The sequence below is a fragment of the Microcaecilia unicolor genome, chromosome 13 (genome assembly GCF_901765095.1).
Source record: "Microcaecilia unicolor chromosome 13, aMicUni1.1, whole genome shotgun sequence".
NCBI classification, from domain to species: Eukaryota; Metazoa; Chordata; class Amphibia; order Gymnophiona; family Siphonopidae; genus Microcaecilia; species Microcaecilia unicolor.
In genome coordinates, this window is record NC_044043.1 from 73,349,886 (window position 1) to 73,376,045 (window position 26,160).

The window sequence follows — 26,160 nt, forward strand, 5'->3', positions numbered from 1 at the left end:
TATATAATCAATGCGGGATAGCGTGGAGTGGGCTCGGGATAGGTGCGTATAATCTCTCTCTAATGGATTTAGGGTTCTCCAAACATCTATCACATCTAACGCCTCCTCCAGCATCCCCAAACCCCTCTGGCTTCTGGACAGCTCCCTTCCCGTTGGCTTAGATCTATCTAATTGCGGTTCTCTGACTTCATTAAAGTCCCCGCCCATCACAACAGGGCCTTCTCCCATGTCCTGTAACCGCCGCAGAAGGTGCTTATAGAACACCTTCTCAAATTTATTGGGCGCGTATATATTACATAACAGCAATGGCTGTCTCTCTATCTCTAGAGCCACCAGGACATACCGCCCTCTAGTGTCCTTTATAGTTTTCTGTACTTTCACATGCAGACCTTTGCGGATCAGTATTATCACTCCGCCTTTCCCGTCTACTGCAGGGGAATCCATAAACTCTCCCACCCACCATCTCTTCAGCTTCTCGTGTTCTACTTGTGTTAAGTGTGTTTCTTGCAGGAGAGCTATTGTTGCTTTCTGATCATTCAGAACTTTCAAGATTTTCTGCCTCTTTATTGGGGAGTGTATACCCCCCACATTCCAGGTCACAATCTTTAAATTTATCATCCCCAAATGCTAGTGTGCCTTCCCATCCTCTGTCTCCCAGTTATACGCACCCAGGAGATGTCCCAGCCACCACCTCCCGGGTAATCTTCTTTATCTTCCACCTCACACCCTGTTCCCTCTCTCCCAGTCAGCCAGATCTCACTCTCACATTCCACACACATCCACATTCGTCTCTCTCCAGTAACCCTCCTTTGTCCTACCCCCCCGACCCTACTCCTCCTTCCCCTTCCCAACCCCCTCCCAGCCCCTCCCCCCCTATCTCCCCCCCACCATACTGTACCCCCACCATGCCCGAAGGCAAATGAGCTTCCGTGTCCCCAGGATTAGGACACTTTCTTACTCCTCTGAGGGTTGCAACCCTCTGGTATCCATGTCAAACTGCAGGCTGCCCACAGCCCCAACTATAAACAGTTGCGACTCACAACGATGAGTCCGCACAAACATTTGTAACAATCAACTTGAAATCTCTTCCAGACTCCTGCGGTCATAATTACCACATCAGACTTGGCCAAGTCTTTAAGAAGTTGTCCTTTCAGCCATTATTCCCTCCATGCACACCTCCGTCTGCTGCTTGCAGTTTGCTGACATAATCCTTCGCCTCCTTCACCCTCTCAAAAAAGACCGCTTGGCCATTGTTGATCACCTTCAGCCGCGCTGGGTAAAGGAGGCTAAACTTGTATTTGAGACCAAACAAAGTAGAGCAGACAGGGGCAAAATCCCTTCTTGCTGCGGAAACTTTCTGCGAGTAGTCTTGAAAGCATAATATGTTCTTCCCTTGGTAATCCAACTTCTTCCCCGCTCTCAAGCATTGCAGAATCTCTGCCTTGTGGGCATAATTCAAGATCCTTAATATGGTTACCCGTGGCCTGTCCATATTATCTCGCCTTGGGCCCAAACGATGCGCCCGCTCAATTCTCAGCTTCCCTCCAAGGCTCGGATGCTCCAACGCTCCTGGCAGCCATTTTTCCAGGAATGCACTCAGATTTTTTTCCCCCACGCTTTCTGGGAGACCCACAAGTCGCAGATTGTTCCGTCTTGAGCGGTTTTCGAGATCCTCTAGCCGCGATTCAAATTCCTCCATCCTGCGAGTTAGTTTCGGCTGCTCTTCTGCTACCTTCCGGACCTCCTCCTCCGCCTGCCCCACTCGCTGCTGCACCTCGTGGAGTTCCGCCATCAGCGTGGCCTGCCTCTCTTCCATGCCGTCCAACTTGTCCAAAATCAGCTGCAGTTTCTGTCCGACCGTCTGCTCCACTGCCGCCTTCACTTCTTCCGTGATCTCAGCGGCCCATAGTGAGCTGGGCGAAGGTGAGTCGGGCGCTCCTTTGTCCGCCATCTTGCCGTCTCCCAGACGTATGCGGTCTTTGGGCTCCTTCCGCCCCGATTTCGTCGCCATATCTTTTAGTTCGCCGCTCCTTGTCTCCGGTCTGTGCAGGACTCACTCCCGTTCTGGAGCCGATGTTTATTTTCTGTTTAGGACGCCTTTTACGAGTGCAGGTCAGTTAGTGTCCCGGAGCAGCTTCGCCTTCCGCCTCGCTACTCCATTCCCCAACCGGAAGTCCTCAGTCGATCATGTGTGACATTAAATGGAATGAAATATGCAGGGGACCTTCTCACACTACAGTGGCCCAATAGCTGCTCTCTCTGTTTTTCCACAAGCCCAGTGAGAAATGGTGCAGCAGATTTCAGACCCTTTCTTTACTGTTCACACAAAACGTTTGGACCTGTTTATAGTACATATCAGTCCTTTTTTTCCAAATATTTCTGTCTTGAATCTGAGGTATATAGAGGTAACTAAAGTGATTTTGCCCCTTATTCAGAGGGGCAGGCGGTCATTGTAAACCTCTCTCAGATGAAGATTGGCGTATGTGACATTGGTTATATAGTTGCAAAACACAGAGAATAAATTACGGGCTACAGGAATAATAAGACCTTTCATTTTATCAAAAAGGTAGTTTTGTAAAAGAAATAATCTGTCCGTGCTGTGTCCATTGGTGATAACTGTACTATGCACAATGATGGGATTTTCTCTGCGTGTTGTAAGTCACAGTCATTACTGATGGTTAGAGAGAAAACCAGAATGTTTCAGGTAGCAAAAATAGAGATCATGGTTTCTTTAGCTTAGGTTTTCACTAGAAATTAGAGAAGGTCTGGGGCAGTAAAAAGCCCCCAGAGAAAAAAGTGCTTATTCAAGAATTGGACTGATAAGTATGTTATTTTGAACTGTCTTTAGTTTACTTCTGATTCAGGAAACCAAACTGTTATACCCTATCAGAAAATGTCAGGTTCTAAATCCAGAAAAGCCAACAATTATTTGTATTAATGTCAACCTACACCTTACTCCCCCCCCCCCCCCCCCCAAAAAAAAATGTCTATTAGATTGTAAGCTCTTTGAGCAGGGACTGTCTCTCTTTGTTAAATTGTACAGCGCTGCGTAACCCTAGTAGCGCTCTAGAAATGTTAAGTAGTAGTAGTAAATATAGATTTTCTTGAGCCATGAATAGTTTATGCAGCCGCTAGCTTTATTTTGCAGGATAGTTTTATCATCTGAGTTTTTTCATTTTTATCCATGCTGCTGCTGCTGTTGCAAGTCGCCATCCATAGCTAATGGCTATGAAAGCCTCAAGAATGGTCTTTTAATACCTAGCTTGCATCTTATGGTGCAAAAATAGTGTATGGCATTTACTGGTATGTAAAATCTTTAGTTCACAAACGCTGTTGTCGACCTTCTGACAGCTGCCTGCTCCTAAGAGTGCAATGCATAAAAGACACATTATGCATTGAAATAGAGTAAGATAGGCTGAAATACACCACCTGTGGCTTGGCCGTTTCTCATACACAGGCTAAGAAGAAAACAAGCCTGGTTCCATTTTTCTTTTTCTTTTTTTTTTTTATCAAAAAAGGCAACGTAAATAGGTAATGAAAGAAAACAGAGCACTGACCTGCAGTTCTCTTACTCTGCAGATGTTTACAGCAATATGAGGTTTTATAACTGCTGTTTGGGCTCCAACCTTAAAAAGTTAAGGGGTGTGAAAGAATCTATATGCAGTGAGTAACCTCTAATACTAAGGAAAAAGTAATAGGGTGGAATGATTTCCTCTGTAGACAATAATATGAAAAATGTAATACTGGAGAATTGCAGCAGAGATTCCTCAAAGATAGAGAAAAGATATCACCCATAGACACATTTGGAAAGAGAAATATTTCTTTTCATGTCCATGATTTGAGGCCATATGAACAAAATGCATCCTAAGAACATAAGAATAGCCAGCAGTGGCCAATTCAAGTCACGAGTACCTGGCAGAATCCCAAAGAGAGTAGCAAGGCTCTGGAACCCCAAAGAGTAGCAACGTTCAATGCTACCAATTCTGGAGCTTCCCATGTCTGTCTCAGTCCTGGGTAGTATAAGTCTGATACTATTTACCAGTATATCTGAGATGCATTGACAGGTCCACAGAACACGCCTCTGAAAAAAACTCATTTTCTATGAGTACACTCATTGTTTCAGAATCTTTTTTTTTTTTTAATACATGCTGGTTTCTTTTATCTTAATGCATTCCCTCAATTGCTTTTACTAACAGGTAGCAGCTGCTTCATTCCTGCAGTGAGCTTTTGAGTGCTGTACATTACAGTAATCCATTAGGCCTGGATGAGATGGATTAAACAGGACTTTTGTTTTCCTCTCTGTGCCTGTAGGAAACTTTGCTTTGAATATTTAGGCTGCTCACAGGTGGGTAGGTGATGGTAGAACAATGATGAGGTACTGTAACTTTTCAGATTAAGAGACACTCAGTTTTCAAAATCTGAATTAGTTTGCTTGTACAGTAGGGAGAGGTTTAACATTCTTTTTGAACATCATTCAAGGCCTATCCCTGGGATAGCTTAGAAAATGGTTTTAGAAAGAGGCATTTGAACTAAACTGAATAATACTGACTTCAGTTTTGATGTTATTGTTTTTGCTCTGTTTCCAGTTGGAGAAGAAGCAGGCGATCCCTCCGTTTCAGCCTCAGATTACAGATGACTACGGTTTGGAAAATTTTGATACACAGTTCACCAGCGAACCGGTTCAGCTCACTCCAGATGATGAGTATGTCCATTAGATAAAGTACAACTCAGATCTGAAGCAGGGGCGTATCTGGACTCGGGCGGTAGGGGGGGCCAGAGCCAGAGGCAGGGGGCACATTTTAGCCCCCCCCCTCCCCCGCCATTTCCGGACCCCCCCCCCTCGCCACCAATGACACCCTCCCCCGCTGCTGTCACTTACCTTTGCTAGCGGGGGACCCCAACCCCCCGCCAGCTGAGGTCCTCTCTTCCATGCAGGCTGCGCCGCTGCAAGTTTCAACGCTTCCTGTTCTTCTGAGTCTGACGTCCTGCACGTACAACGCGCAGGACGTCAGACTGAATTCCAAATTCTGAGTCTGACGTTCTGCACGTTGTACGTGCAGGACGTCAGACTCAGAAGAACAGGAAGCGTTGAAACTTGCATCCTGCACGGAAGATAGGACTTCGGCTGGCGGGGGCTTGGGGTCCCCCGCCAGTAAAGATCGGCGACGGGTTGGTGGCGGGCGGGAGGGGGAGGTGGAGAGGGTCTGTTGTAGGGGGGTCCAGGGCGAAATCTGCGGGGGCCCAGGCCCCTGTGGCCCCACGCAGATACGCCCCTGATCTGAAGACTAAAACCAGTGGGCCCCAATATTCAAAGGATTTATGTTCCTAACTTTGAAAGTTATGCTCATAAATTGGCCTGTTTGAAAATTTACTAGGGTTGAGTGTATAACACTGTAATCAAAATTTCACTACGCTCCAAAATTTAAGAGCATAAAAAGTGGGTGGCAAAACAGGGGCGGATTTAGAGTGGGGAACAAAAGTTAGGAGCTTAGCATTGATTTTCAGCACTCATAAATTTGGTTCATAAATCTAGGTAAATGAATGGCAGGCTTTAACTTATAAATCCAAGAAGACAGGAGGAGCCTCCACGGAAAGTCAAAGCAAAACAGCAAAAGTAGAGGGTGACAAATGCGCAAACCAATAGGGAGATAATCTCAAAAAAAACAGTTTATTCAGAATATTCATATCAATATCAAGGACCCGACACGGTCCGTGTTTCGGCGCCAAAGCACCTGCCTCAGGGGTCACAATCAACTTTCTACAAAAAAACAGGACAAATTAAAAACATAATATTAAGAGATTTCAAATAAAATATATCCGCCTTAATAAAATATGTAGCCAAACATATACGGACATTCATAATGTCATTGCAAATTTGTGAATGTATACTGATAAATTATGTAAAAAAATGTTAATATATTATAATTATGTGAGCAGATATTGTGGACAGAGAAACACCAAACAATGAAAAGTGATAACTATCAAATAAATGAACTAATAAATGAAAGGCATAGGTCGGGCTGGTGAAACATCAACATATCTACATATATATTTATCCTGATCTAATAGTAAAAAATACATTCATACAACTTTAACTTATAAGCATAGTGGGGGGGGGGGGGGTTATATTCATTAGAGCCTTTTATTAAATCCAAAGATCTATGTACAAACAATTCAAAGAAATTTTCAGCTGAAAATAGGGCACAAGTTTAGAAGTTCATCTGTTTTTGAATATCAGTCCCAACGTGTCTTCTGTTTATGATGACAGCTAGAATAAGGCAAATGGCTATCTGAAGATACTTCTTAGTGATCATTTTGCAGAAAGCAGTTTGCTCTGGCCTTATAATAATTTTGACGCCCTATCAAGTTAGTATAATAGGTAAAGTTAATTAAAACTGATACAGGAATCACTGGTGTTTGATAACACTACATGGTGCACAGGCAGCTCCTTGTGACTCTGGGCGAGTCACTTAACCCTCCATTGCCCCAGGTACAAATAAGTACCTGTATATACTATGTAAACCCCACAGAAAGGCAGCATATCAAGTCCCAGTTCCCTTTCCCTATTTCAGATTCTACATGGAATGTTGCTACTATTGGACATTCTACATGGAATGTTGCTACCATTTGAGATTCTACATGGAATGTTAATGTTGCTATTCCACTAGCAACATTCCATGTGGAAGCCTGCCCTTGCAGCCGCGCAGGCTTCTGTTTCTGTGAGTCTGACGTCCTGCACGTACGTGCAGGACATCAGACTCACAGAAACAGAAGCCTGCGCGGCTGCAAGGGCAGGCTTCCACATGGAATGTTGCTAGTGGAGGAGTGGCCTAGTGGTTAGAGTGGTGGACTTTGGTCCTGGGGAACTGGGTTCGATTCCCACTGCAGGCACAGGCAGCTCCTTGTGACTCTGGGCAAGTCACTTAACCCTCCATTGCCCGCCGCATTGAGCCTGCCATGAGTGGGAAAGCGCGGGGTACAAATGTAACAAAAATAAAAAAAAATAAAATATTTTCAAGCTGAATCTGCCCCAGTTTGTAAATAACATTTTTATATTGTTTGTCCACCGAGCACTGGGCTCTCTACGTCCTCTGATCCCTTTTATCCTATATAGAACGCCGCAGTTCCTTCTGTGCCTTCATTCCCTCCTGTCAACAGATATGTCACATAACCCCTGTGTTAACACCCACAAAGGTGAGTCCTGGCAATTTTCTGGCCACTCCGGACAATACTGTTAGGTTCAGCTGAGAGAAAAACATAGATCACTATTACATTTTCTATCAGGCTTTGTCCCTAAGTTGTTTTTTTTTTTTTCCTATCAGCTGTCACTACTGTAAATCCCAACTGAAAACATTGCTTTCTTCGCTTTTTAACTCTTAGCTGTTGACCATCTCAACTCCCCTATCAATTCATAGCTCTCACCAACTGCAGTAACAGAAAACTGTCACTTAGCACTGAGTTGCCAACTTATGAAAAAGACAATCCTGCCACCTGCTGGTGGTGGTCCATTAGCAGGTCCAGATCAAGGCATAGGCCAGTGATGGGCAACCTTTTGAGCTTGGTGTGTCAAAATTCGCCAAAAAACCAAGCATAACTCGGGTGGTGTGTCACTTCGAGAAAAAAACCATAATTTGGCGATATTTATAGTTTAAATAACAAAAATGTATAATTGTAATATATAACTGTATTTAATAAACCAAAACGGCAGGAAACGGCACCCATGATTTATTCTCCCTTTTTGTTTTCCCTCTCTCATAACGAATTGCTACAAACAAGTAGTGAAAGGTGCATTATAAAAGCAATGAAAAGTGATTTCTTAGCTGGACCGGTATTTTTAGGAACTCCCCAAACAAGTGTGGAGCAGGAGCAGCAGTCAGTGTCCAAGCACAGCTGAGCTAAGGCTGCAACAGGATCACAGAGAGGAAGAAAGCGGCCGCTGACCCGACTTTATTTGTCTGAAGAGAACAGCAGCTGCCTGGGTTACTCGCACTCAGGTTCGACATTTAATCACAATTGCCTTGAGCCTCAGGCAGTTTTTTCACCTGGCTGAGCTACAACTGCAGTGTGCTGTGATTGGTTGTAGGGAGCTGTCTAGTGCCTAAAAGGGCACTCCTAATTGGATGATTCTGACGAAGAGGACTGCTGGTTACCAAGGCTGCGAGGTGGGGCGGAGCAGGGGGGTTCCGACTCAGAGGGGGCTTCTGAAGCTGCGATAAGACCACCAACGCCCCTGTCGCCCCTGCCTAAGACCGGCCCTGGCAGTAAGAGCAGGTAGGCTGGGTTCTATTTGCTGCCAGCTTTCAACCCGCGTGCCATCCAAAATGGCTACGCATGTCATAGGTTCGCCATCATGGGCATAGGCAAACTACACATATATCTAGGGCCCAAAAGTTTATTTGGCTGTCAGATGTGCTCAGGACTCAGAAGGCTAAGAGAGACAAATGTTTGGATTTTTTTTTTTTTTTGGGGGGGGGGGGGATTCTACAGATTTTTAAATTAACTTTCTCTGCAGAGAAGCAGGGGAGGTGCAGGCCCAATAAATGGTGAAAATCCTCTGGACTAGCCTGTGGACAGCGCTCTCTTCTAGCTTAGGCAAGCCTTTTTGGCTTGTCTGAGAATATGCAGGTATTCCCTCACTGGTAAATGACCCTCCCCCTCTTCAGTCAGTCTTCTTTTTGTGGACACCAAAACAGCAGATACAAAACGGAATATACTAATGAGGATCATCACATGCCTTTCCTCCAGCACTTCCTGCTGTTTTTTCAAGAACTCATTATTCTATCAAGAACCTAGCATTTCAAGGTTCATGTGAATAACGTTTATTACGACGAATGATATCTCTGGGATTTTAGGCCCTGACACAGCCCTTCTTGGGCGAAACACGGCTTGTGTTGGGCAATAAGTCTGATATTTGACATCATCAAGGTTATCAATAGAAATCAAACAAAATAAAACATGGAAAAGAAAATAAGATGATACCTTTTTTATTGGACATAACTTAATACATTTCTTGATTAGCTTTTGAAGGTTGCCCTTCTTCCTCAGATCGGAAATAAGCAAATGTGCTAGCTGACAGTGTATATAAGCACCCTGTCAGACTGTCATAGTAATGCTTGAATGTTTTCACTTATATACACTGTCAGCTAGCACATTTGCTTATTTCCGATCTGAGGAAGAAGGGCAACCTTCGAAAGCTAATCAAGAAATGTATTAAGTTATGTCCAATAAAAAAGGTATCATCTTATTTTCTTTTCCATGTTTTATTTTGTTTCATTTCTATTGATAACCTTAAGAGTGGACTAACACGGCTACCACACTCCTCTACTTAAGATGACATCATCAATAAATTTTTGAACATGCTTCCGTTTTGTATCTGCTGTTTTGTTGTCTACGTTGGAGTTTGCAGATCGTTTGCCTTGTAGTCTTTTTTTTTTTTTTTTTTTTGTGGCCTGAAAGGACAGGACTCTGCTTTCTCTTTACTGAAAATCATTTAAACTGAGTTTAACTTCTTTAAATGACAGAAAATAAGTCATTCAGTTGGCCTCTTGGACCCTGTTTTGGTACTGATGGAAACAGTGATTCCTCCTATTTTCAGCCAGTCCTGGTAATTGTGACAGGAGTAAGTCCTGGAGAGCACAATCTGCTGAACCAACGCCCCACCACCGCCCCTTTCTAGTGGTAGAAGCACTAGTATTTATACTTCCCAGGGGGTTCCTGAGCAGGTTTCAACTTACTGTTCAGCACTTCCTCACAGAATCGACTCCCATTCAAAAAGCCAAACCACCACCAGCTCCTTGGCAATAAAGACTAAAACCAGCAGTGCTTCTCCTCACACTCACCAGCTAACTGTAAAATATGAAGGGAGACAGAACAGTACTAAACACTTTTCACAGTTAGAACAGATCAAACTGTCCAAAGCTGCCCAAAGGCACACAGCAAACAGGAACGTAAAGGTAAGAAAAAAAATCAAAGCACTCTCAAGAAGGTGAGAAACAGAGTAGAAAAAAAAGCTGTTTCACCACAGCATATTAATTTCCTTCACAGCACCACTTCTCACAATGCATTGCTCTGGCTTCTACAGAGATTCTCGTCCAAGACACTTCAGTACTCCTTCAAAGTACTAGTATCATTACTGCACCAGATCCAAATATTGGTTCCACAAGCATTGTTCCAGAATGTTCATTGCCATCCCCATGCTATTCTTGGGACTCTCCACCACAAGTTCATCTGAGTCCTCAGAATTCAGAAGATGTTCTCTCCATTCCAAGTAACCCTTTGTCATATGTATGTGATAAGCTTGATAAGGAGTGTCCACCAGATCCAGAGAATGTGTAAGAAAGCCTCTGAATAGTCCTGCACAACTAGAGGACTGATCCTACCCAAACTTTTTGTTACAAATTTCCAGAGCATTACAACTGGTTCCTTCACCAGCAACTACCACAAAAGGTGATATGCAGTCTAACTTATGATCCCTTGGTGCCCCAAAAGCAGTGATTGCTTTGCCAGTCCATCAAATATTCCAAGACCTGTAATTAATTAACTGAAAAACTCCCCCTCTCTGTTGGGGTCTAAGCCTCTGATACTGTGTTCCATACAGCTGCAATGACCATCGGAACTTGAACAACATGGCTTAGAGCCTCCGGGCTTCATGAAGAACTGCATGATCATCTTGCAGATGCACCATGTCTGGAGGACAATCTATTCAGTCATAAAGGTCAAAGAAGCTGTATGTCAAGTTAGACAATTGCTGTACTCTACAAGAGCTATCCTCCCAGTCATCAGCTAAGTCATCTCAATTTCACAGAAATCAGCAACCGTTTTATAGAAAACCTAATCGTTAACATTATTGTCAATAGTTCTACCCACAGCACCATTATCAGCCTTATACCAGGACGCCACTTTATTCCAACCAATATTTTCTCAGTTTCCAGCAGGTATTAGGCATGAGATCCTGTGCAGCCTGGTTCTGGTCAGGTAGGCCTGTGTGATCCCTGCCTTGGCAGGGATGGGGTTAGGACTTGTAGGGGAGGGGGAGGAGTTATTGGGGACCCTCAGATAAGGAAAAGGCTAGGACTGGCATTCTGCCCCAGTAGCTTGTGGGTGCTGCACCAGGGTGTCCTGCTCCCCTCCTCCTCTCATCCTTGAGAAGGAACCCTTGAGTGCTCATCCAAAGAATCCTAGTGGCAAACAATATAAAAGTGAAATTAAAGGGGATCCAGTTGTCGTTGCCTGCTTGGAAATGTGATTAGCAGCTGGGGGAGGAGAAGGCCCTGAGCTGGAAGGGAGGGAGGGAGGAGAGAAGCAGTTATCTAGGCAGCATAGGCCATGAATTTCAGTGGCTGCATGAGTGCTGCAGTCAGATGGTACAGGCCACTTCGAAGCATAACCATGCCAGGGGAGCACAGTTGGCACTGAATTATAGTATCATTACCACACAGTGGGGGCACAGTAACACTGGGCATAAATTTGTTCACTTAATTTACAAAGAATGTTTTGAAATGAGAAGAGGCTGGCAATGTACTATGTATTCTCCGAGGACAAGCAGGCTGCTTGTTCTCACGACTGGGTGACGTCCGCGGCAGCCCCCACCAACCGGAAAGAAGCTTCGCGGGACGGTCGGCACGCAGGGCACGCCCACCGCGCATGCGCGGCCGTCTTCCCGCCCGTGCGCGACCGCTCCCGCCAGTTCCTTTTTTTCCGCGACTGGAGAGAGTTGTGCTTTTGCCGCTCTCTCTGTTTCAGCCACCGGATTTTCGACCGCGTTTACGCGGATCGTCGCTTTGCTGGGATTACCTTTCGGTTTTCCCTTTTCTTGTTTGTTTAAAAAAAAAAAAAAAAAAAAGTCTGCGCGTGTGGAGCACGCGCTCCCCTTTTCCCTCGCTTCCAGCGGGGACGCCACGTTGCGGCCTAGTGGTCGCTCGGTCGTTTATTTTTTCGTGGTGTGATTTTAGCCACCATTGACGACTTTGACTTCGCCGACGCGATTTTTCCGTCGATGTCCTCGAAGGTCCCGAGTGGATTTAAAAAGTGTGGTCGCTGCGGCCGGCCGATCTCGCAGACCGACACCCACGCTTGGTGCCTCCAGTGCCTCGGGCCGGAGCACAATCTCAAGTCGTGTGCTTTGTGTCTCGGTCTCCGGAAACGGACTCAGGTTGCGAGGCAAGTTCTGCGGGACCGTCTTTTTGGAACTTGCGCCGGCCCCTCGACGTCGACCTCGACGGCATCGGTATCGAAGGCCGGTTCTTCGGTACCGGTATCGATGCCCGAGACATCGGCACCGATGGCAGCGACCCCAGGAGAACAGGTCCCGTCGGCCCGCCGGTCCGCCGGTGAGAGTGGGGTTGAGAGGCCGCGTGGGCAGTCGGCCCCGGTCACTCCCTCAGCTCGTGAGCCACGGGACCGAACCCTGTCTGACCCGGTGCCTCGAGACCGAGGGGGATCGACCTCCTCCTCCTCCATGCCCTCCGGCGCCGGTGACGTGCATCGGAAAAAGGATAAGAAGCGCCGTCACCGGACGCCCTCGGTGCATCCTGAAGAGGAGTCGACGCCGAAGCGTCATCATCGAGAGGAGAGGTCTCCGTCGGTTGTGGAGGTACCGACGCGTCGGGGTTCCGGCACCTCGGTGCCGTCTCCTGGCTCCCAACAGCTTCGGGCACCGACACCCTTACCGGCCCCACCGCCTTTCCCGGCAGCGGGCCTGGACGAGTGTCTCAGAGCCATCCTTCCGGGGATCCTGGAAGGGCTGATGCGCCAGGCTGTGCCGGCGTCGGGGGTGCTTGCGCCCCCGGCGCCGATGACTGTGGCGCCGGCGAGCTCTAGCCCGGCGCCGGGGCTGTCGACACCGCCGCCGCTTGCGGTGCCGGTCTCGACCGCCACGCAGGTGGAGTCCCCGTCGACGTCGATGGAGGGAGCTCCGTCCCCGCCGGCGCGGGAGTCCACCGCTCGACGACACCGAGACCTTGGTGCCTCGACGTCGAGCCGGGCCCGGTACCGGACTCAGCTACATGAGCTAATGTCCGATACCGAGGATGAGGACTCGTGGGGGGAAGAGGAGGACCCGAGATATTTCTCCTCCGAGGAGTCTACGGGCCTTCCCTCGGACCCCACGCCGTCACCGGAGAGGAAGCTCTCACCTCCTGAGAGTCTCTCCTTTGCCTCCTTTGTGCGGGATATGTCTATCAGCATTCCCTTCCCCGTGGTCTCTGTGGAAGAGCCGAGGGCCGAGATGCTCGAGGTCCTCGACTATCCATCACCACCTAGAGAGTCCTCCACGGTGCCGCTGCACAATGTCCTGAAGGAGACGCTGCTTCGGAACTGGGTGCGACCATTAACTAACCCCACCATTCCCAAGAAAGCAGAGTCCCAGTACAGGATCCACTCTGACCCAGAGCTCATGCGGCCCCAGTTGCCCCATGACTCAGCGGTCGTGGATTCTGCTCTCAAGAGGGCACGGAGTTCGAGGGATACCGCCTCGGCGCCCCCGGGGCGGGAGTCTCGCACTCTGGACTCGTTTGGGAGGAAGGCCTACCAATCCTCCATGCTCGTGACCCGCATCCAATCCTACCTGCTCTATATGAGCATCCACATGCGGACCAATGTGCAACAGCTGGCGGACCTGGTCGATAAGCTCCCGCCGGAGCAGTCCAGGCCTTATCAGGAGGTGGTCAGGCAGCTGAAGGCGTGCAGAAAGTTCCTGTCCAGGGGGATTTTTGACACCTGTGACGTGGCATCTCGTGCTGCGGCCCAAGGTATAGTGATGCGCAGGCTCTCATGGCTGCGTGCCTCTGACCTGGACAACCGCACCCAGCAGAGACTGGCTGACGTCCCTTGCCGGGGGGATAACATTTTTGGTGAGAAGGTCGAGCAGATGGTTGACCAACTGCATCAGCGGGAAACCGCTCTCGACAAGCTCTCCCACCGGGCGCCTTCAGCACTCGCCCCCACGGGCGGGCGTTTTTCCCGGGCCCGGCAGGCTGCACCCTATTCTTTTGCGAAGCGTAGGTACAACCAGCCGGCCCGAAGGCCTCGTCAGGCACAGGGACAGCCCCAGCGCGCTCGTTCCCGTCAACAGCGTGCGCCTAAGCAGCCCCCTGCGCCTCCACAGCAAAAGCCGGGGACGGGCTTTTGACTGGATCCACGGGAACATAGCCGCCCTACAAGTGTCCGTACCGGACGACCTACCGGTCGGAGGGAGGTTAAAATTCTTTCACCAAAGGTGGCCTCTCATAACCTCCGACCAGTGGGTTCTCCAAATAGTGCGGTGCGGATACGCCCTGAATTTGGCCTCCCTGCCTCCAAATTGTCCCCCGGGAGCTCAGTCTTTCAGCTCCCATCACAAGCAGGTACTTGCAGAGGAACTCTCCGCCCTTCTCAGCGCCAATGCGGTCGAGCCCGTACCACCCGGGCAGGAAGGGCAGGGATTCTATTCCAGGTACTTCCTTGTGGAAAAGAAAACAGGGGGGATGCGTCCCATCCTAGACCTGAGAGGCCTGAACAAATTCCTGGTCAAAGAAAAGTTCAGGATGCTTTCCTTGGGCACCCTTCTGCCAATGATTCAGAAAAACGATTGGCTATGTTCCCTGGATTTAAAGGACGCATACACTCACATCCCGATACTGCCAGCTCACAGACAGTATCTCAGATTCCGCCTGGGCGCACGGCACTTTCAGTATTGTGTGCTGCCCTTTGGGCTCGCCTCTGCCCCACGAGTGTTTACAAAGTGCCTCGTGGTGGTAGCGGCCTATCTACGCAAGCTGGGAGTGCACGTGTTCCCATATCTCGACGATTGGCTGGTCAAGAACACCTCGGAGGCAGGAGCCCTCCGGTCCATGCAGTGCACTATTCAACTTCTGGAGCTGCTGGGGTTTGTGATAAATTACCCAAAGTCCCATCTCCAGCCAACTCAGTCTCTGGAATTCATAGGAGCGCTGCTGAATTCCCAGACGGCTCAGGCCTACCTTCCCGAAGCGAGGGCCACCAATCTCTTGACCCTGGCCTCGCAGACCAGAGCGTCTCAGCAGATCACAGCTCGGCAGATGTTGAGACTTCTGGGTCATATGGCCTCCACAGTTCATGTGACTCCCATGGCTCGTCTTCACATGAGATCTGCTCAATGGACCCTAGCTTCCCAGTGGTTCCAAGCCACCGGGAATCTAGAAGATGTCATCCGCCTCTCCACCAGTTGCCGCACTTCACTGCTCTGGTGGACCATCCGGACCAATTTGACCCTGGGACGTCCATTCCAAATTCCGCAGCCCACGAAAGTGCTGACGACGGATGCATCTCGCCTGGGGTGGGGAGCCCATGTCGATGGGCTTCACACCCAGGGTCTGTGGTCCCTCCAGGAAAAGGATCTGCAGATCAACCTCCTGGAGCTCCGAGCGATCTGGAACGCACTGAAGGCTTTCAGAGATCGGCTGTCCTGCCAAATTATCCAAATTCGGACAGACAATCAGGTTGCAATGTATTACGTCAACAAGCAGGGGGGCACCGGATCTCGCCCCCTGTGCCAGGAGGCCGTCGGGATGTGGCGCTGGGCGTGTCGGTTCGGCATGATCCTCCAAGCCACGTACCTGGCAGGCGTAAACAACAGTCTGGCCGACAGACTGAGCAGAGTCATGCAACCGCACGAGTGGTCGCTCCATGCCAGAGTGGTACGCAAGATCTTCCGAGCGTGGGGCACCCCCTCGGTGGACCTTTTCGCCTCTCAGACCAACCACAAGCTGCCTCTGTTCTGTTCCAGACTTCAGGCACACGGCAGGCTAGCGTCGGATGCCTTTCTCCTCCATTGGGGGACCGGCCTCCTGTATGCTTATCCTCCCATACCTTTGGTGGGGAAGACCTTACTGAAGCTCAAGCAAGACCGTGGCGCCATGATTCTGATCGCGCCTTTCTGGCCCCGTCAGATCTGGTTCCCTCTTCTTCTGGAGTTGTCCTCCGAAGAACCGTGGAGATTGGAGTGTTTTCCGACTCTCATTTCGCAGAACGACGGAGCGTTGCTGCACCCCAACCTTCAGTCTCTGGCTCTCACGGCCTGGATGTTGAGGGCGTAGACTTCACTGCGTTGGGTCTGTCTGAGGGTGTCTCCCAGGTCTTGCTTGCCTCTAGGAAGGATTCCACTAAAAAGAGTTACTTTTTCAAGTGGAGGAGGTTTGTCGTGTGGTGTGAGAGCAAGGCCCTAGAACCTCGTTCTTGCCCTGCACAGAACCTGCTTGAATACCTTCTGCACTTATCAGAGTCTGGCCTCAAGACCAACTCAGTAAGGAATCACCTTAGTGCGATTAGTGCTTACCATTATCGTGTGGAAGGTAAAGCCATCTCTGGAGAGCCTTTAGTCGTTCGATTCATGAGAGGCTTGCTTTTGTCAAAGCCCCCTATCAAGCCTCCTACGGTGTCATGGGATCTCAACGTCGTCCTCACCCAGCTGATGAAACCTCCTTTTGAGCCACTGAATACCTGCCATCTGAAGTACTTGACCTGGAAGGTCTTTTTCTTGGTGGCAGTTACTTCAGCTCGTAGGGTCAGTGAGCTTCAAGCCCTGGTAGCTCATGCTCCATATACCAAATTTCATCACAACAGAGTAGTGCTCCGCACCCACCCAAAGTTCCTGCCGAAGGTGGTGTCGGAGTTCCATCTTAACCAGTCAATTGTCTTGCCAACATTCTTCCCCAGGCCGCATACCCGCCCTGCTGAACGTCAGTTGCACACATTGGACTGCAAGAGAGCATTGGCCTTCTACTTGGAGCGGACACAGCCCAACAGACAGTCCGCCCAATTGTTTATTTCTTTCGACCCTAACAGGCTAGGGGTCGCTGTCGGGAAACGCACCATCTCTAATTGGCTAGCAGATTGCATTTCCTTCACTTACGCCCAGGCTGGGCTGACTCTTGAGGGTCATGTCACGGCTCATAGTGTCAGAGCCATGGCAGCGTCGGTGGCCCACTTGAAGTCAGCCACTATTGAAGAGATCTGCAAGGCTGCGACGTGGTCATCTGTCCACACATTCACATCTCATTACTGCCTCCAGCAGGATACCCGACGCGACAGTCGGTTCGGGCAGTCGGTGCTGCAGAATCTGTTTGGGGTGTAAATCCAACTCCACCCTCCAGGACCCGAATTTATTCTGGTCAGGCTGCACTCTCAGTTAGTTGTTCTTCGTAGGTCAATTTCTGTTATTTCCTCGCCGTTGCGAGGTTCCATTGACCTGGGTTCTTGTTTTGAGTGAGCCTGAGAGCTAGGGATACCCCAGTCGTGAGAACAAGCAGCCTGCTTGTCCTCGGAGAAAGGGTATGATACATACCTGTAGCAGTTGTTCTCCGAGGACAGCAGGCTGATTGTTCTCACCTACCCTCCCTCCTCCCCTTTGGAGTTGTGTGTTTCATCTTTTGCTAGTTATTCAACTGGCGGGAGCGGTCGCGCACGGGCGGGAAGACGGCCGCGCATGCGCGGTGGGCGTGCCCTGCGTGCCGACCGTCCCGCGAAGCTTCTTTCCGGTTGGTGGGGGCTGCCGCGGACGTCACCCAGTCGTGAGAACAATCAGCCTGCTGTCCTCGGAGAACAACTGCTACAGGTATGTATCATACCCTGTGCTACTAAATGCTCTACAGCACCTGAACTTGTGAACAGATGACAAACAGTGAGCATATGCTGGCCCTACTTGTCAATAATCAACCACATATCATTAAACTCCTCTCCTAATTTTATGGTTTTCCTCTGTATAACTTGTGCCCAAACACACTGTGATAAACATACAAAATTAATAAACAGGTTTCACAAATTGTCCCATCGCTCTCTGGTCACATGAAACGTTCATTGGCTATCCAAAAACATCTTAGGTAGTTTGCCACTTAATCTGCAGCATCTTGCGGGTAAAAAGACACCATCCAATGAGCTGCCCCGTTTTGCATTCTTCATCAGGGACCTAAATGCGCTTTTCCACAGTCCGCTGACATAAGTGCTCTGGTCACTTTGTTGTACTATGGCTCAAGCAATTAGGAGCTAAATATTTGAGCTGCACTTACGTCAGAACCCAGCCTGTTGTTCTGTTTGGCCTTCCTCTTTACCATCTCTTGAATACAGATTTTATTGTATGGTTTCAGGTTGACACTTTATTCAAAACTAGTAATGAAGGCCCGTTTCTGGCAGCAATGAAACGGGCGCTAGCAAGGTCCTCCGATGCCCGGCATAGGCCCCGCCCATCCTGTGGACGTGCACGTCGGCCCCCCCCCTCCAAAATCGGCAATCCCCCTCTACTACCCTCCCCTCCTCTTACCGGGGTCCCAGCCGCAGCGGCAGAACTGAAGGGCAAGATAGTTCGGAGATTCTGCTGCCTTCCGTTGTGTTCGCTATGAGCTCTGTGCCCTGACTGTCTGGTCCCGCCCTCATTTCCTGTTGGGCGGGACCAGAGAGTCAGGGCACAGAGCTCATAGCGAAGACAATGGAAGGCAGCAGAATTTGCGAGCTACCGTGCCCCTCAGTTCTTGCACCGGGACCCCAGTAAGAGGAAGGGAGGGTAGCAGATGGGGGCTAGCGATTTTGGAGGGGGGTGACAGTGCATGTAGGGGGGTGGGCGGGGCCTATGTCGGGGAGGGGAGGGCCGTTGCACGGGTGGAGGCATGGCTGAGAGACAGATGGGAGTGGTTTGTCATTTTTGGAGGGGGGGTGACGTGCAGGGGCATCTCTGAGAGTAAGACAGGGGGGGTTGGATTTTGGAGGGGGGGCGACGCGTAGGTAGTGTCAGTGTTGCTTCGTTTACACTGTATGGGAATGATGGCTGGATTGGGGAGTGGAAAGAGATGACAGAATGGGCTTCCTACCTTCGTGTACTTGTGTTCATTATGACCCGCCCGTGACGTCATAACGTTGTGACGTGAGGGCGGGGCACAGATAGATGGTTACTAAAAGTGGTTACAGAGCTTCGAACTTACGAACCCTGAAGCCACAAAGTGAGCCTTAGAACGTTGAGGTTGCATTTTATGTGCAGCTGGGGCGTGGCTGAGGGCGGGTCTATGAGTGAGGATGATAGCCTAGCCTACGAACAGTACAGGAGTTCAGTGCTTCACTGCCAGGGAGTGAGCTTCAGAAAGTTTGAGGGGGGGGGATTTTATTTAGATACTTGTCATAATAGTATTAGTCACCATATGGTTTACTTCTCAACGGGGATACCCATAATCGGCAGGTCTATTTTATTGGATTGGCCTTTGGAGTAAATATTTCATACGATTTATTAGAGAAATTACTGTTGGCACCTACTGCAGTCCATGTATGTCTTAAAAAATGAGGTAGAATACTAAAAAAAAGCTTTTTCTTCTTTTTACAGAGATATAATAAAAAGAATAGATCAATCAGAGTTTGAAGGATTTGAATACATTAATCCATTGTTGATGTCATCAGAGGAGACAGTATGAAGAAACGACATTTCTCCTTGTGAACTAATAATGTGAACGAACCCTAAATTGTATCCTTAACTACAGTATATGCATGCAAGGCTGAGGAACAGATGTCAGAGTATGAAAGACAACCAGTGATGCAAACCAACAGACTGACGGCTGCTCCTCCAGATGAAAGACGAGAACGATTGGTTTCTGGTGGGAAGCTCCCTCAAAACTAGGATTGGGTTTTCTAACCTTTTTTGGGCACCGACACAACCGGCCTTAAGGAGGGGATTAGGATTTTTGTGCCTGCTTAAGGAAGGACCTGCAGTGTTTGTACATGCCATCCTTGCAAGGGGAAGACCACTGGAAAGGCAAATGCACTGTCCAAAGCGTTAAATGCAACATACAAGCGCTCTCTCTTCCAGAGTCTTAGAATGTATGAGCCTGAAAGCTAAAGACAGCTACAGCGATGTTAGAAGCTCATTTCTAATGCCTTTCCCCCCAAAAGTCAGCATCATGAAATAATAGGAGTTGTGTTTTATTGGCAATCAAACAATAAACTTGGGTACCGAAACAAGTGCCTACATGGAATAAACTGCATTAAAAAAAAAAACTAGTTTTATTGAATTAGAAACATTTCGTCAGTGGCTGAAGCATGTTCTAACTGTCCTGTTACAGAAGTGTTTGCATAGGTAGGAATCATGCAAATACAACATCAGAAATATAATGCTGGTGCAGCTATGTTAAGTGAATATATTAGATTACTTTTGAGGTAGAAAGGGATAAGGATATATTGGAGCAATATTGCACTTTGACCGATAATTTGTGTATAGCAGTTTAAAAAATGTAAGGCGTAGTCACACCTCAAAAGCAATAAAAGACCAAAAAAAAAAAATTGGGAGAGAGATAGGATATTTGCACAGAATGTTGTTTTTTTTTAATTTGAGCAGTGCCTAACTGATGACTTACGTATTAGATTTTTGCAAATTATTTATTTTCAGTGATACTACAGAATCAAGAAATAGCTAACCAGTGAACATGTTTTAGTCATTAAAACGATTAGATAGTAAACCTAGTTATTTAAAAGAAAGAAAAAAGATTTCCTGATAAAGCGCACCTCTTACATCTGCTAGTGTTGCTGCTGGGAAATATGCTTTGGCTATTAACAAAACAGTTATCTTGAGTATGGAAGGACTATGGTAACAAAGAGTGTCAGGAGGTATGCAAGGCTAGGAAGAAAATTCCTAATGCACATCCTAACACGGGGACTCCCTTCCATACATTTGTAATATAGTAGGGATCTTGCATCAAACAATTCACAAAGACAATATTTTGTCTGTTTGTGAGAGAAACCATTGCTTTTTCCATTTGAGGAACAAAATGCATCAGTGTATATTGCTATATAAAACCTTTAAAACAAAATGCTTGTAAAGTTTGTGAGCCTCTGCTACAGAAGACTTGTGGATTCACCATCTCCTTTCTCTACTTTTTTTGTGGCTTATACTGTAAAAAGATAAGAAACTGTGTGCCGTAACGCCTCGCTGATTTTAATGCAGAGGAGCTGTTAAGCGCTTTTTTTTTTTTTTCTTGTGTTCTCTACATTAATGTATAGGTTTCTCAGGGTACAGCAGCTCATTAGGTGCTGAACATGACCACTATAGGATAATCATCCAGTTCATGAGCTGCTTGGATAAGACCTGCCAAAATCTGCTCAAAATAGCAAACATCACATACTCTGTGAGTCGAAAATGTATGCACATCCCATAACTGCACACGAAGAGATTCCAGTCGTATCCCAACTGCATGTTTTCACTTGGGCTTTAACTTTTTATAATCGTCAGGATGTGTTTTTAAGCAGCTCAGAATAACTTTGTGTGCCTGAAATAGCTAGAATGGGCTTTGCACTCCGTATCTGTTGAAAGCATCATTTACTTTTTCACCTTCAAACTTTAGATGAGCGTCCTTCCATTCAGCGGTTATTTAACACACCTAGAACATCATCTGCGACTCAAGGTTTTACAAATTGCTGTTGGTTTTCAGCTCAACTGGAGTTGGATTATATGGTAAGTGGAATAGCACACAGAACTCTAATGGGTATTGGTGGGGGTGGGGGGAAGAGGCACAGGTAGAAAACGGATCCTTTCCTCATGCTCTCAAACTTGTATGATGTGCAATTATCCTTTTGGGGCGAGGGTGGATGAAAAAAAACCCACTTGTATATTTGTTGCATAATATTAAAAAAAATACTTGATTTTGTACAATTAATTTAAAACATTACAAGGTTGCTGTTTTGCCAAATAATTTGCTGGTTCCAAGTTTGGTTGCTCATGGATAAGTGTGTGACAAATGTTCTGTTCACAATGAAGAAGACATTTTTTTATATCAAGTACTTGTTTTTATAAATGTAAAGAAACTGAAGGATGTAATTTAAGTGTGTGACTTGAAAAGAATCATAATATATTACAGATGGAGCTGGTAATGATATACAGTTGTTTTAACAAATAGTAAATGAAAAATCTAATTTGATGATTGTAAACAGTAAATATGTTCTTGTAGTTTTGTATAATTAGTTGAGATCTTTGCTGATCAGTTTTAATTGTGTAGCTGATGGTAACAACTAATCCATAACAGCTAAGATCATTTATATTCTTGCACATCAATTAAAAACTTTAATGAAAGCCGATTAGCCTGTTTTCATTTTCAAAAATAATCTTGATTATATTAAATCCCAAGGAATGAGTTGATTTCACATCACAATAAGTGGATCTTTCTTTCATAGTTTGGAGAGTGTTTTCTGTTGGATTTTTTTTTTTTTTGTGAAACTGCCAGAGCTTTATTATTTTTTTAGGGGACCCTTTCACTATAGGCATTTAACACATGAATTAGTATACAGTAGCTGCTATCGCACAAGCGTGGTGCATGATTTTGCATTCTTTTCAATGGTGCATGCTCATTTGCATGTTAAGAGAATTTTGTGTTTGAGGGTTGCAATGACGTGGAGAGTGGGAATGGAGAGCAAACTGCAGGTAGCCTACAGCATTTACCATGCAGCAGTCAGCACTTGTGCAGTTAACGTGGGTCTACTTAGCACCTCCTACACTGTAGACTATCTAGACAGAAAGCACCACAGCCACACAGTGAAATCACAGCAGACAGGAGCCACCAAAAGAATCTTTGGTGAAAGAGCGTTAGCTTCCCATGTGCCCCAACAAACTTATCTTGTGAAATAATTTAGGAACATCCGTCTCAGTGTCAAAGGAATATTTTTAAAAACATCTTCTATCTGATTTTTTTGTGACTTCTGTTTGATGTGAGATGTGTTTGGATGTCTATGTTTGAACGTAATAGTGGAGTTTGTTTTCCCCTTTGACCTATGATTGAATGGGCCCTGGTCATGCGTGCTGCTGCATGAAATTGACTGTGGTGAGCTGAGGTTGTGAGGTCTTTCTTCTTCACTATTTTTTTGATATTTTGGCAGGAATCAGAGCAGTCACAGTTGAATCTGATGGGCTGCATTTTTTAAAATTGGAATTGCCCATTATTATGTTGAAAAAGAGCTCCGCTCACTTTAATAATCTTCCAACAAACAATAGCGGATCAAATCATAAAATTGCAGAAAATGAATTGATCATAAATGGAGGAAAGGACCTCAGACTGGTGGCAACTTAATCTTGATCTTAATAAGATTGCATATGGTGCCACCATGTTTTAATCATAGGTCCCTACCAACCTCCTTCCACGGTGTTCACACAAATATAAATATATGAATATAGTGTAATACAAAAGAAACAGCCAAAACATAGAGCAAGGCTACTTAGCTTTGTTGCAGCTTAAACTGAGGGCCTCCCCAACGGTCCCTTTTCGCCAGGTCAAGCTTCATCAGGGGAAGGACGCCCAACTGCACGCCACTGCTCGATTAAATAATGGCTCAATCCCAATATGCCAACAATTCAGCAACCCTTATGTTGCAAATTTGATGGCTTCCCTAATTTCTGATAACACTTATCTGTCTGGCCAGGTGTATGGTAGTGTACTCCCAACACTATTTTCTTTCCTGTCACACATGGGAATGTCTATCCATAAAGATGCCACGTTGCAATTTGTTTAATAAAGAACTCTTGTTTCCTTTTGGCATGACAGATACAGAGCTTTTATCAATCTGACACAATACTCATTTTATACATACCAGACTTAAATCGATTTTCTTCTAATGCATTCATCATGATGATCTGTCAATCAAAATAGATCCCGCTCTTACTGAACATAGCATCAGGCTTGGACCATGCTTCTCCATGTAGGCTCACCCAACACTTGGGTTGACGATCTTTAGTCGTGTGCAAATTAATACTCACAATTGAACCAAGGGACACAGAACAACATGACTCAGCACCCCAGCTACCTTTATTAGCTGTCTGTATCTTCTGCCAGGACTTATTTATATATTACATTTGTATCCCACATTTTCCCACCTATTTGCAGGCTCAGTGTGGCTTACATAGTACCATTACGGCGTATGCCAGTTCCGGTATGAACAAATACAAGGTGATATTGTGGTAGGTTAAGGTTCATGTATGGTAAATACAGTGGGGCAACTTAGAGAAGGAAGAAGAGTTAAAAATGCCCATTTCGGTCTTTGGTTTCGTTGTGTCGCAGGTGTCTCAGGTTTTTATGTTGGGTCGGTGGGATATGCCTTTCTGAACAGGTTTGTTTTTAGTAGTTTTTGGAAATTTAGGTGGTCGAGCATAGTTTTTACTGCTTTTGGCAGTGTGTTCCAAAGTTGTGCGCTTAGATATGAAAAGCTGGATGCGTAAGTTGATTTGTATTTGAGTCCTTTGGTGCTTGGGTAGTGGAGATTTAGGTATGATCATGCTGTTCTCCGAGGACAAGCAGGCTGCTTGTTCTCACGACTGGGTTGACGTCCGCGGCAGCCCCCACCAACCGGAAGAAGCTTCGCGGGACGGTCGGCACGCAGGCCACGCCCACCGCGCATGCGCGGCCGCCTTCCCGCCCGTGCGCGACCGCTCCCGCCAGTTACTTTTTTTCCGCGACTGAGAGAGTGGTGCGTTTGCCTCTCTCTCTGTTCAGCCGCCGGATTTTCGACCGCGTTTACGCGGATCGTCGCTTGGATCCCGTTCGGTTTCCTCGGTTTTTGTTTGTATTGTTTTATAGAAAAAAAAAAAAAAAAAAAGAAAATTTTTTTTGCGCGTGTGGAGCACGCGCTCCCCTTTTTCCCTCGCTTTCTAGCGGGGACGCCACGTTGCGGCCTAGTGGCCGCTCGGTCGGTTGATTTTTTCGTGGTGTGATTTTAGCCACCATTGCCGACTTTGACTTCGCCGACGCGATTTTTCCGTCGATGTCCTTGAAGGTCCCGAGTGGATTTAAAAAGTGTGGTCGCTGCGGCCGGCCGATCTCGCAGACCGACACCCACGCTTGGTGCCTCCAGTGCCTCGGGCCGGAGCACAATCTCAAGTCGTGCGCTTTGTGTCTCGGTCTCCGGAAACGGACTCAGGTTGCGAGGCAAGTTCTGCGGGACCGTCTTTTTGGAACTTGCGCCGGCCCCTCGACGTCGACCTCGACGGCATCGGTATCGAAGGCCGGTTCTTCGGTACCGGTATCGATGCCCGAGACATCGGCACCGATGGCAGCGACCCCAGGAGAACAGGTACCGTCGGCCCGCCGGTCCGCCGGTGAGAGCGGGGTTGAGAGGCCGCGTGGGCAGTCGGCCCCGGTCACTCCCTCAACTCGTGAGCCACGGGACCGAACCCTGTCGGACCCGGTACCTCGAGACCGAGGGGGATCGACCTCCTCCTCCTCCATGCTCTCCGGCGCCGGTGACGTGCACCGGAAAAAAGATAAGAAGCGCCGTCACCGGGAGCCCTCGGTGCACCCTGAAGAGGAGTCGACGCCGAAGCGTCATCGCAGAGAGGAGAGATCTCCGTCGGTGGTGGAGGTACCGACGCGTCGGGGTTCCGGCACCTCGGTGCCGTCTCCTGGCCCCCAGCAGCTTCTGGCACCGACACCCTTACCGGCCCCACCGCCTTTCCCGGCAGCGGGCCTGGACGAGTGCCTCAGAGCCATCCTTCCGGGGATCCTGGAAGGGCTGATGCGCCAGGCTGTGCCGGCGTCGGGGGTGCTTGCGCCCCCGGCGCCGATGACTGTGGCGCCGGCGAGCTCTAGCCCGGCGCCGGGGCTGTCGACACCGCCGCCGCTTGCGGTGCCGGTCTCGACCGCCACGCAGGTGGAGTCCCCGTCGACGGAGGGAGCTCCGTCCCCGCCGGCGCGGGAGTCCACCGCTCGACGACACCGAGACCTGGGTGCCTCGACGTCGAGCCGGGCCCGGTACCGGACTCAGCTACATGAGCTAATGTCCGATACCGAGGATGAGGACTCGTGGGGGGAAGAGGAGGACCCGAGATATTTCTCCTCAGAGGAGTCTACGGGCCTTCCCTCGGACCCCACGCCGTCACCGGAGAGGAAGCTCTCACCTCCTGAGAGTCTCTCCTTTGCCTCCTTTGTGCGGGATATGTCTATAAGCATTCCCTTTCCCGTGGTCTCTGTGGAAGAGCCGAGGGCCGAGATGCTCGAGGTCCTCGACTATCCATCACCACCTAGAGAGTCCTCCACGGTACCGCTGCACAATGTCCTGAAGGAGACGCTGCTTCGGAACTGGGTGCGACCACTAACTAACCCCACCATTCCCAAGAAAGCAGAGTCCCAGTACAGGATCCACTCTGACCCAGAGCTCATGCGGCCCCAGTTGCCCCATGACTCAGCGGTCGTGGATTCT

At 48.0% G+C, this 26,160-nt stretch overlaps 1 protein-coding gene across 2 annotated transcripts in view; it reads left to right on the forward strand.

Moving 5' to 3' along the window:
- PRKCZ (protein kinase C zeta) overlaps positions 1-20,211 on the forward strand; it is a 245,692-nt gene extending 225,481 nt beyond the window's left edge. For both annotated transcript variants that reach the window (XM_030185630.1, XM_030185629.1), the window contains exons 18-19: positions 4,587-4,702; positions 19,319-20,211. In XM_030185630.1, the coding sequence (XP_030041490.1) occupies positions 4,587-4,702; positions 19,319-19,406 (204 nt within the window). In that variant the 3' untranslated portion in view covers positions 19,407-20,211. The remainder of the gene's footprint in view (positions 1-4,586; positions 4,703-19,318) is intronic.
- Positions 20,212-26,160: the final 5,949 nt, after the last annotated feature.